The sequence below is a fragment of the Corvus kubaryi genome, unplaced genomic scaffold, assembly GCF_017639235.1.
Source record: "Corvus kubaryi isolate FWS band 111438036 unplaced genomic scaffold, C.kubaryi_AGA036_p1.0 37392, whole genome shotgun sequence".
Lineage (NCBI taxonomy): Eukaryota > Metazoa > Chordata > Aves > Passeriformes > Corvidae > Corvus > Corvus kubaryi.
The window spans coordinates 13,639,352-13,648,845 of record NW_024581131.1 but is presented as its reverse complement, the minus strand read 5'-3'; the positions used below and the strand labels follow the sequence as shown (position 1 = coordinate 13,648,845).

At 58.1% G+C, this 9,494-nt stretch overlaps 1 protein-coding gene across 8 annotated transcripts; it reads right to left on the bottom strand.

The window, feature by feature from the left end:
* Positions 1–9,286, bottom strand: CHST1 (carbohydrate sulfotransferase 1). 8 transcript variants are annotated; one of them, XM_042038799.1, is made up of 2 exons: positions 9,126–9,286; positions 1–2,007 (listed from the first exon to the last, which is right to left on the bottom strand). In XM_042038799.1, the coding sequence occupies exon 2, from the start codon at positions 1,961–1,963 to the stop codon at positions 704–706; it is 1,260 nt and encodes a 419-aa protein (XP_041894733.1). In that variant the 5' UTR covers positions 1,964–2,007; positions 9,126–9,286; the 3' UTR covers positions 1–703. The 8 variants fall into 8 exon arrangements, with proteins under 8 accessions (XP_041894733.1, XP_041894734.1, XP_041894735.1 ...); XM_042038800.1 differs by having other exon boundaries at positions 1–3,159; positions 9,126–9,239; XM_042038801.1 differs by having other exon boundaries at positions 1–2,013; positions 9,126–9,239.
* Between the last annotated feature and the right edge of the window lie 208 nt (positions 9,287–9,494).

Here is a 9,494-nt window from a genome sequence, read left to right as displayed (position 1 = left end):
TGAAGTTCACCCCCAGGTCAGTTTTATTGCACTTTTATTTACAGAAAACACAGAAATAAAGCATTAAATGTGTTGGGCTTTTACCAAACCACCCAATCACTTTTTTCCCTTTTTTTTTTCCTTTTGTGGGTTTTTGGCACAAAGAACTATCACAGGTGTTACCAAACAACCATGTAGGAGCAGCTGACCAACTGCCCAGCCCAATAACAGGACTTAAACAGACAGACATGTCACACTGAGATCAAAAACAAAGAGGTTGTTCCACTTTCAGCTTCCAGTCTAACCTGCTCATTGGGGGCAGAGGGAGTTATTCTGGAGGGGATGACACCATTCATAAATTATATTTATATTTACCTCTTACATTGTAAAAGTAAACAGTGCAAAAGTACAGTACCCCAGATACCCTTCGGTTTGGAAAGCTTGAAGGTTGCTTTATACATTTTGTGTGGTTTGTAAACATTGTTACCCATCCAGAGTTCTAGCTCTTGCTTGGGAGGCCCAACTCCTCCTGGCATCCAAAATGTATTGAGGGGCAGCAGTCACTTCCCCTGGACTCGGCCATTGAGATTCCTGCTCAAGGTTTAGTGCAAATTTTGGAGAGAAAAAGACGAGAGAGAGAGAGGGGGGAAACAAAATGAAAGAAAATAAAATAAGGCATCAGTTAGAAACAGTCCGCATCAAAACCAGGCTCGTTGGGGCTGCCTTAGGAGAAGGGCAGGAAGTCTCTCTCCTCCACCAGGCTGATGGAGAGGTTCTTCAGCTCCTCCTCGGAGCCAGCAGTTTTGTAGCCGAGCTGCGCCAGCACCTGCTGGCAGGCGTGCTGGGTGAACGCCACAATCTCGTAGGACAGACGGAAGCGCCACTTCTCCGCCGTCGCTGCAGAGTTGCGCACCGTCCCGTACTTGTGTTTGGAGGAGGACCTGTCTCCTCGGGTGTTGTTCTGTATCCAGCGTTCGACGTTGCTGTCCATGGGGATGCCCAGGAAATCGTAGATCTCCTCAGTCTTTTTCATGGGGTTCCTGGCCAGGTCTTCGTACCGCACCAGCATGTACTTGCCCTTGAGCCACGGCGGCCGGTTGAGGCCGGTGGACACAGAGTTCCAGAAGTCCTCGCACACTGTGGTGAGCTGGGTCACATCCAGGTTGTACGGCTTCCTGCCAGTGCCATCCCAGATCCTCCACAGCCTGTAGGTATCTCGGAAGGTCTCACTCCGGGATGCCAGGATCCCCCGGGGGTCCCTCACCAGCTGGATGACCTTCAAGTTCAGCCGCGGGTCCTCCACCAGGGCCCGGAGGTCACTGACCTCGGGCACCCGTACGGTTTTGATGGCCACGTGGCCGTGCTCTCTGCAGGACTCAGTGGCCAGCGTCAGGTTCAAGCTCCCACATTTCTTCACGCAGTCTCCTTCCTCCAAGTGGAGATCCACAGCTCCCAGGGACTCACATACAGGTGGCGAGCACAGGGCCTTGCTGGCTCCCCTGCGGAAGAGGCGGTCAGTGGTGTGGTTGACAGGCTGGGGCTTGATGTAGTTCTCCAGGAAGTAGAGGTCGCAGTCATACAGGCTCCTCAGCAGGTCTCGGCTGGCCCCCAGCATGACCCGCCTGTCTGTCGTAGTCTTGCTCTGGGTCAGCTTTGGGATCAGGGTGTACTGGACATGGTAGAGGGGCTCAAATAAATAGAAGACATCGAAGTGCTGGTTGAACAGCTGCCCAACAAATGAGGAGCCGCTGCGGGTGGTGGCGAGGATGAGAACGTGCGTCTTCCTGGAGAGGTTGTACGGGAAAGTGGGATTCTCATCGCACAGCCTGTCGACCACATCAGTGTCCTGGCTCAGGCTGCAGTTCACAGGATTAGGGATGGGGCAGCTGTGGAAGGACTTGGCAGTGAAGGTCCGGATTGCTGTGTACTGGATTGCGATGGATGCCAAGGCTAGGAGGAGTACAGCCTTCCAGGAACATTGCATGGCTGGTCACCTTCATGGAGCTTCTTCGCAGGTCGTCTTGGTGTCTGCAACTCAACAGAGAAGTCACAGGTTGAGCATGGACTGCCAAGTACCCAGCAGATGCAGGTACCAACAAATGCCCTCCCAATGTATGTCCATCAGTCATGACCATGTGAATCCCAGTCACACACTGCAGAGCCCTGTTTCAGACAAGAAAAATAACAGGCAGAGGCTGGCAAGCCTGGAGAAACATGTCCAGCCAGGACTTCAGTCCTGTTCCTTCCAGGCTGGGGGTGTACATAAATCCTGTGCTCCATGGCTCACCTCATGCCCTGCAGCCCAGGCAGGGGGATGTTAGGACCTGGAGGTGACACTGTCCGTGTGTCTCCATCCAGCTGCTGCAAACCCTCTTCCCCAGCTGCCTTGTGAGTCACTTGTCACCCCACCAGCCAGTGCCTTTGACCCCAGTGCAGGAGCTGTGGCAGGGAAAGGTCAGGGGATGGTGCTATCTTGTCTCCATCCTTTCTGTCCAGCTGTCAGGATAAGGCATGGCCCATCCAGGCCAGCAACCTCCTGCTTGGGACAGCAGCAATGTCTCTCCTGGAGCTGCACACCTCTTTGCACAGAGGTCCAACAGCCAGCTCAGGCTGTCAGCCTCTGGGCATGAGTGCAGCCAGAGCTGTGCCCTCAGCAATGAGCTTGTGGGACTGGTAAGATCCTGCTCCACTCTGGTATTCAGGGCTCTCCTATTCCGAGCACCAGAGGGGAAAAACAATACTACAAAGGAGGAAGCATGAGAGTCTGCATCTCCTCCATACTCTACTGCCAACAAGGCAGCAGCAGAAGCCCTTGGCAACAGGAATGGATGCAGGGAAGAGTGGGGCTGTAGTTGCACAGGACCATTTCAGTGGTGCTAGCCCTGCCTTGCTGCTGCCCACACATGGGCAAGGGTAGGTGAAACTGAGCAGGACCCTTGGATGGGATGCTCAGGGACCATGTGGGGGGGTACCCGTCATGCCTGGGGAGCTGCCACATTGCTGGGAGGGGATGTAACTCTGGTGGTGCTGCAATATCCCCCCTGTTCACTGACCAACTGCCAGCTGCTCTCCAAAGCACAGGTATTTCACATCCACATACTACTGTTCCCAGGGGGTCGGTGGGGCTGGGAGGCAGCACAAAGAAGATGCGTTCCAGAAACTCCAAACAAGCTAAACCACCTGTGTGTGGGAGACACACCAGTATTAGCAATGGTTTTGAAGCTCCCCTGCACCCACTTTCCCTTGCCCATCTTCCTTCCATGTCTCCCCTCCCGTAGTGTGGTACATTCACCTGCCCATCCACCTCAGGCAAACCAAGGGGACAGACCCAAGTACCTCTGCTCCTCATCCCGCAGAGCCCACTGTATCATCACTGCCATTGCTTCCTCTTTCCTGCTCTCTGTGGGTCCCCAGGGAGAACAACGTGCTGGCCCCAAGCTCATGGTGAGTGCCTGGTCCCCTGCTCAGCCCCAGCACATGGTCACTGTGGGTGGGACTGTCAGAGCCACTGCTGTTGTTGCTTGGACGAGGTCTCCAAGGAAGACCAGTGGGCCAGCAATGGATTTCAGCATGTGAGAGCCGCTGTAACCCAGAGCACACTGAAATCCCTGATGGGCTTGGGACAGTGCAATGCTCCTGGTGTGTGGTCCCGGCAGAGCCCATAGCAGCTGGCATGGTGTGTTGTTCCCATATCCTCAATGTGTTCCACTCCCCAGGGAGACCCTGTCACCCAGCAAGTGACACCAGGAGGGCAGCTCAGACCTGCAGGTGAGTAAAAACCAGCTTGTTTTTAATTAATATCTTTATTATTTACTAACTGCTCCAGCTGATTTGTGAAGGCAGGAAGCTTCAGGAACTATCAACTGCAGAGACCTCTCATTGGGAGCAGGGGTTTAGAGCAGGATCCCAGGACAGGGGGTCTGGCACAGCTGCTGCAGGCAACTCCCTCCCAGCGCTTCCTGTATCTGTGCACTAAGAGCTGTGCTTTAGACCCAAAATGATGCTTTGAATACAGGTTGCTTTCACCTGGACTGCTGCCTGCCCAGGACTGTGGCACATGGCTGGAGGACCAAAGTCGCAGATGCTTGGTTATTGCTGCTGCTGGATTGGGGTTACCCACCCTGCAAAGGGGAAACCCAGACTCAGTGTCCACATTGGATATTCCATCCCTTGGATAAAGTGTTTTTCCTGGTCTGCTAAGGCAGAACAGGGCAGGAGAGTTCCTGCTGGCATCCCCTGGCCCAGGTGTCTACTGCATGCTGCAGTGGGAATGCTTTCCTGCTCTCTAGTGATGGCCAACCACACTGCATCCCTCACACAACCTCAACTCCTACTCTTTGCTTCATTGCTGATGGATGCTGGAGCAGATGTGACTCAGATTGTCCTGGTTGTAGCAGAAACCTGCGGCCGGCTCCCCAAAAAAGGCAAACCAGAGACCAGATGCCTTCTTGGTCCCAATTCCCACCAGATCACTCACTGGCTGTGAGCATTTCAGGTTCTCCACCCACACTAACCCATTCCCCTTTGCAATGTCCCAAGTGGCGGAGGGGAAAAACGGGGTGTTGATTCACCTCCTTGACTGAGCAAGTGCTAAACCACAGCCTTGGCTGCGCCTTGACACCCTTGGTGTGTGCCTTGCCCATCTGCTGAGCTGCAGCCAGGGAGGGGAAGGTTTTGGGAGAAGGCCTCCCTCCCTGATGTCTCATCTGTGGCCTTTAAAGCCAGCCAGAGCCTACTCTCACCTCCCGGCTGGCTCTCCTGCCTCCTCCCATCACTGCTTGTCCCTGAGGGGCTGCAGCTCCTGCTCAATCCGGCCCTGGGCTCCAGGAACAGTGGCAACCGGCAGCTGGGTGCTCTGGAGGAGCTCCCGGGGCAGCAGAAGCACATGACACCTGGGAGCTGCCAGAACAACTGAGGATCACTTTTACTCCCACTGCTTCTTGTTCATCTGTCAGACAGAGCCAGGCTGGTGCAAACACCTGCCAAGGAGGAGCTGTCCGGGCTCCACACAGCTCGGGGCGGGCAGGCTGAGCAGTGGCTGCAGACAACATGCCCCAGGAGGATGTTGCAGGATGCACACAGGCACAGCAGGACAGCCACTCGCACTCCCATTCCTGCCCCGAGGAACCTTGTTCTGAAATCAGCCTGTTCCTCTTCAGGCTCTGATACCCAGGGCCTTCAGTACGGACAGCAGCCCGAGAGAGGGCCGTGCCCACGTGGGGCTGCATCTGAGAGTCCCGTGTGAGGCATGGATGGTTTTGGCTCCTCAGCCCCAGACCATGGGAGTCATCCGAAACGCTGGCCTCGTAGATGTTTCTGTGCTAGAAGTGTTCTCAGTCGAAATCACCCTCTGCTCTGTCTCCAGCTCAGCTCCACCAAAGAGGATGAGCAAATGGAGCCCAAGGGTGGGAGCTGAGATCAGGGTGTCCCTCCAAGCAGCTGGGACTATGAGATGGAGCACGGGGTGGGGGTACCTCGCTCACACCTTCCAGCCCCTGGCACTGCTGGTGCTGCAAGGAGCCTGCCAGAAGGCCCCTTTTGGGCTCTTTTAGCACTGTGCTGGGGCCACCACTGCCCCTTTCCCAACCCAAACCCCCTTGTGGTCACAGCATGCCAGACTGCACTCTGCTGCCTTGCCTGCATTTCTGTCCAGCTGCCTGCAGTCGCATTGGGACCAGGCTATCCACAAGGGATACACAGCATCCGGCAACCAAGTCTAAGTGCAGCAGGAGGCCAGCCAGTGCCTGGCACAGGGACAGGAGCATTGTCTGTGAGAAGAGGAAGGTGCTGAGCCTTTCCTCTCCCCTGCTCCACTTCCCGCAGCCTTGAGCCTGGAGGAAGGGAGAGGATGGACGCAGGCAGTGCAACCTCCCCCACCCTGTGCACCTGCCAACAGCAGCGGATGCGTAATCACCTGCCTTCCTCTTCCTCCTCCTCCTCCACTGACTCCCAGCACTGCTCCAAGGGAGATGGGCAGGCGAGAAGCCAGCAAGACAGCCCAGGAGCGCTGGGGAGATCGAGGTGATGAATTAAGCTGAATGGCATCTGTGAGTCACCGGTGCGGGCAGCAGCGAATGCGGCCGGCCAGCCATTGTGCAGCAGACCGGGGGCTCCTGTTTTGGGGATGGTCTTCCTAGGTTTGATGGGAATGACCTGCTTTTGGAGCCATGCAGCCAGGCCGTGGCACTGAAGGCTGCACTGGCAGCTGAGTTCAGGTGCTGCCAGGCAGGCTGGAAGTCTGCAGGGAAGTTGCAGGGGTCAGTACAACTCACAGGTCTTCTCCCCTCCAAAAGCAGCCAGGTGTTATGCAGGGCAGAGCCTCACGGCAGGGTGGCACTCTCATCCTCGTGGGGGGCTCTCACAGCATCTCCACAAGGACAGCTGCCCTGACGCCTGCCCCAAGCCTTCCTTGCAGGTTCCCTTGCTCCCTGGATGTGGCCGTGTTCAGGCAACTCAGGCAGCTTTAGGCAGGAGCCCTTGCAGTTACTGGTACTGTCATTACTGTCCCCAAGGCTCTCTCACAGGGCAGTCAAAAAAACCTGCTCTTTTTGAGTGCCTTCCAGGCTGTCCCCCTCTTTCAACAGCTCCCCAGAAGTTGTACCCTCAGCCTCGCTGGGCTCATCCTGAGCTCCCCTGCCACTGCCAGGGAAACCTCTGCTTCCCCATGGCAGGGAGGAAGGGAAAAGGGAGTGGAAGAAGGTGTGAGGGTCTGTGTAACACAGGTGCCTGCTCCAGCCTTGGTAGAAACCCTGGCACAAGGATGATGCACTGGAGGAGTGTCTGTGCCCCGCCAGTCCTTCCCGCAGACCTGCCTGGTGCCAGTCCAGCTACCGGCACCCTCTACCCCAAAAACTGATTCCCACCAGCAAAGCTGTTTCCATGGAAACGGCAGAGTGACTCAGGACTTTGGGACCAGCTGGAAAACACAACTGTGAGCAGTGATCGCCTGAGAAGTGCCGGGGTCTCGGTGCCAGGAAGACAGGCAGATGGCTCTGGGATTGGGCAGGGCTGCCTGCCCGCATGCCGGGCACCCGCACACCGGCACAGAGGAGCACACGGCACACCCTGCACAAGGCCGGGAGCTGTAAGGCAAAACCCCTCTCCTGACACAAGTGAGACTGCAGCAGGCTCACCAAGGGACACATCCCAAAATGTGACTCATGGCAGACAACCCCTCTTCCCCCCATTCCCTTCCCCCGCCCAGAGACTCATGCATGCATAGTCACCCAGGGAATTCTTAGCACCAACTTCAGCACCTGCTCAGCCCTGCACCTGCGCCTCTGTCCCCTGCCCAGCAAGTAACACCCCTGCACGCCTTCCCCAGGGCAGTACAGCTTGTTGAGGGCTGCTGGAGGGGACAAGTGGCAGCCAGCACTCTGCAGTGCCTCCCTGCCCAGCCAGCAGCCCCGCTCCTCCCCACCTCGCCACTCAGGCACAAAAGTTAAGTCGCAGGCTTGTGAACCAACTCTCAGCCAGTGACCCACTGGCAAAGGCCCTGCCACTTCCCAGCGCTCTCCCACTGAGCAAAGAGTTTATCCCATAAAACAATGCTGTAGCCACTGAGGCAGGGAAGACAGGCTTCTGGTGGGGTGCAAGCATCCCACTTGGTCGCAGTGGCTTAGTCACGCTGTTGGTTCTGCAAAGGCTGGCAGACACCAACCACGCCTGTGGGCCACCCAGCCTGGGCAGCCACCGCTCGCCAGGGGAAAGAGAGACCACTAAGGAAAAGCAGCGCCGAGCTGTCCCCTGTCCCCTCACCACCAGCACTACTTGACTTTGGGCACCACCACAGATATGTGAGCAGGGCTGGCCTCTGTCCCCAAGTCCCTCGCCCCCCTCAGCAAGCCCCACCAACATGAGATCCTGACGCGGTGGGAATGAATCTTCAGCCTTGCCTCCTCTTCAGCCGTACAGCACTAGAGCTTCCCTACAGTCACAGCTTCAAATGCCAGCTGGGGACTTGTGCCCGCCACCTTCCTCAGGTGCCTCACCGTGTGCCGAGTGGAGGTGCTTCGTGCCCCCAAACTCGTTCTGCTCTTGCATTCACCACCTCCTGGAGCACTTTTCTTATGATAAGGCACAAGACTCCTGTGCTCAAAGCCACCCTGGCACGTCCCCTGTTCCCCTGTCTCTGTCCATTCCCTCTGCATTTCAGAGGGACCGAAAAATCCTTTAACACCAGAAGATTACAACCCACTTTGACCAGCACTTAAACAATCACAGGAATTGAAACGGGGAATCCGTCTCTTTCCTATTGGCACACAGCATTCACCTTTCCAGTTAATTAATCACTATCAAGTAATGTCAACCCCAGCCAGTCCCAGAGTTTTCTTATCGCAACATCCACCTGTGCCTGTTTATCCCGCATCTGCTGAACTGCATCTGTCTCTTCCCGAGGATGCGAACACCTCGGTAAAGCAAATACAGTGGCTTTTTGTGCTCTCCACCTTCCCCTGAGCCATCCACCAGCCTGCTGGTGCCTGCTCACTCCCAGAGCACTCCCTGGCAGGAGCTGGAAGGCTCTCTTGGGAAGAACGCGCTCATTCATCACCTCAAAACACTCTTTTTGCAATGTCCCCAACCTACGGCCGCGTCGAGAGCCCAGATCTCGAACCGCACAGCTTTCCCAGAGGACTGCTTCATGCTATGGCGTGCTTGCACCCCACTCTGCGAGGTCTCCTCGTCAGCCTGCGCCCTCACGGCAGGTTTCTCAGACCGCCTGGAGGTCTGACAGCAAACCGGGGCATTCGCTCCGCCGGCCGGCGCGGCTACACGGCCGGGCAGGGCATCTGGCCTCCCTGTGCCACCGGGGACTTACTCACTTGCTCCAGGAGGCAGCTCCTTGCCCAACAGCAGCCCAAGTTTCGCGGCAGCTCGTTCCCGCGGGGGTCTGGGGCCAGGGCTGCTGTGCCCCGCCGCTAAGGAAGCCCCGGGCGGCGGCTCCCCCTGGGCGCTCGCCGCCCGGGCCGTGGTCCCGCCGCAGCCGGGCTGGGCACCAGCCGGAAAAGTCCTTCCCGCTGCGGGCGACGTCTCGCTGCCTTGGAAAGTTGGTGGCGCGGAAAGGGTTACGAGAGAGCCCCAGCCCGCCGCCCCCGAGCACCCCCGCCGATCTGCGCCGCTCTCCCCCCACTCCCGGCGCCCCTTACCTGGCGGAACGCCCCGGCGGGCTGTCCCCCGCATCCCTGGCCGCCGCTCCTGGGGCGGGGGACGCCGAGCCCGGCCCAGCCCGGCCCGGCCCGGGGGCGGCAGCCGGCGGAGCTCAGCGGGCGGCGCTGCGGGGACTCATCCCTGCCCGCGCTGCCGCCCTGCCCTGCCCTGCCCGCCCGCGGGCACCCGCCGAGCGGGGCCGCCTCTCCACGCCCTCCGCGCCGCGCCGGGAGAGGGGCGGGCGGGCGCCGAGGGGGCTGCGCCGCTCCCCTCCCTCCTTCCCTCCCTTCCTCCCTCCGCCCGGCAGCGCGCACGGGCGCACGCAGCGCAGCGCCAGGCACCGGCATCGGCTCCGGCAGAGCCTCCGC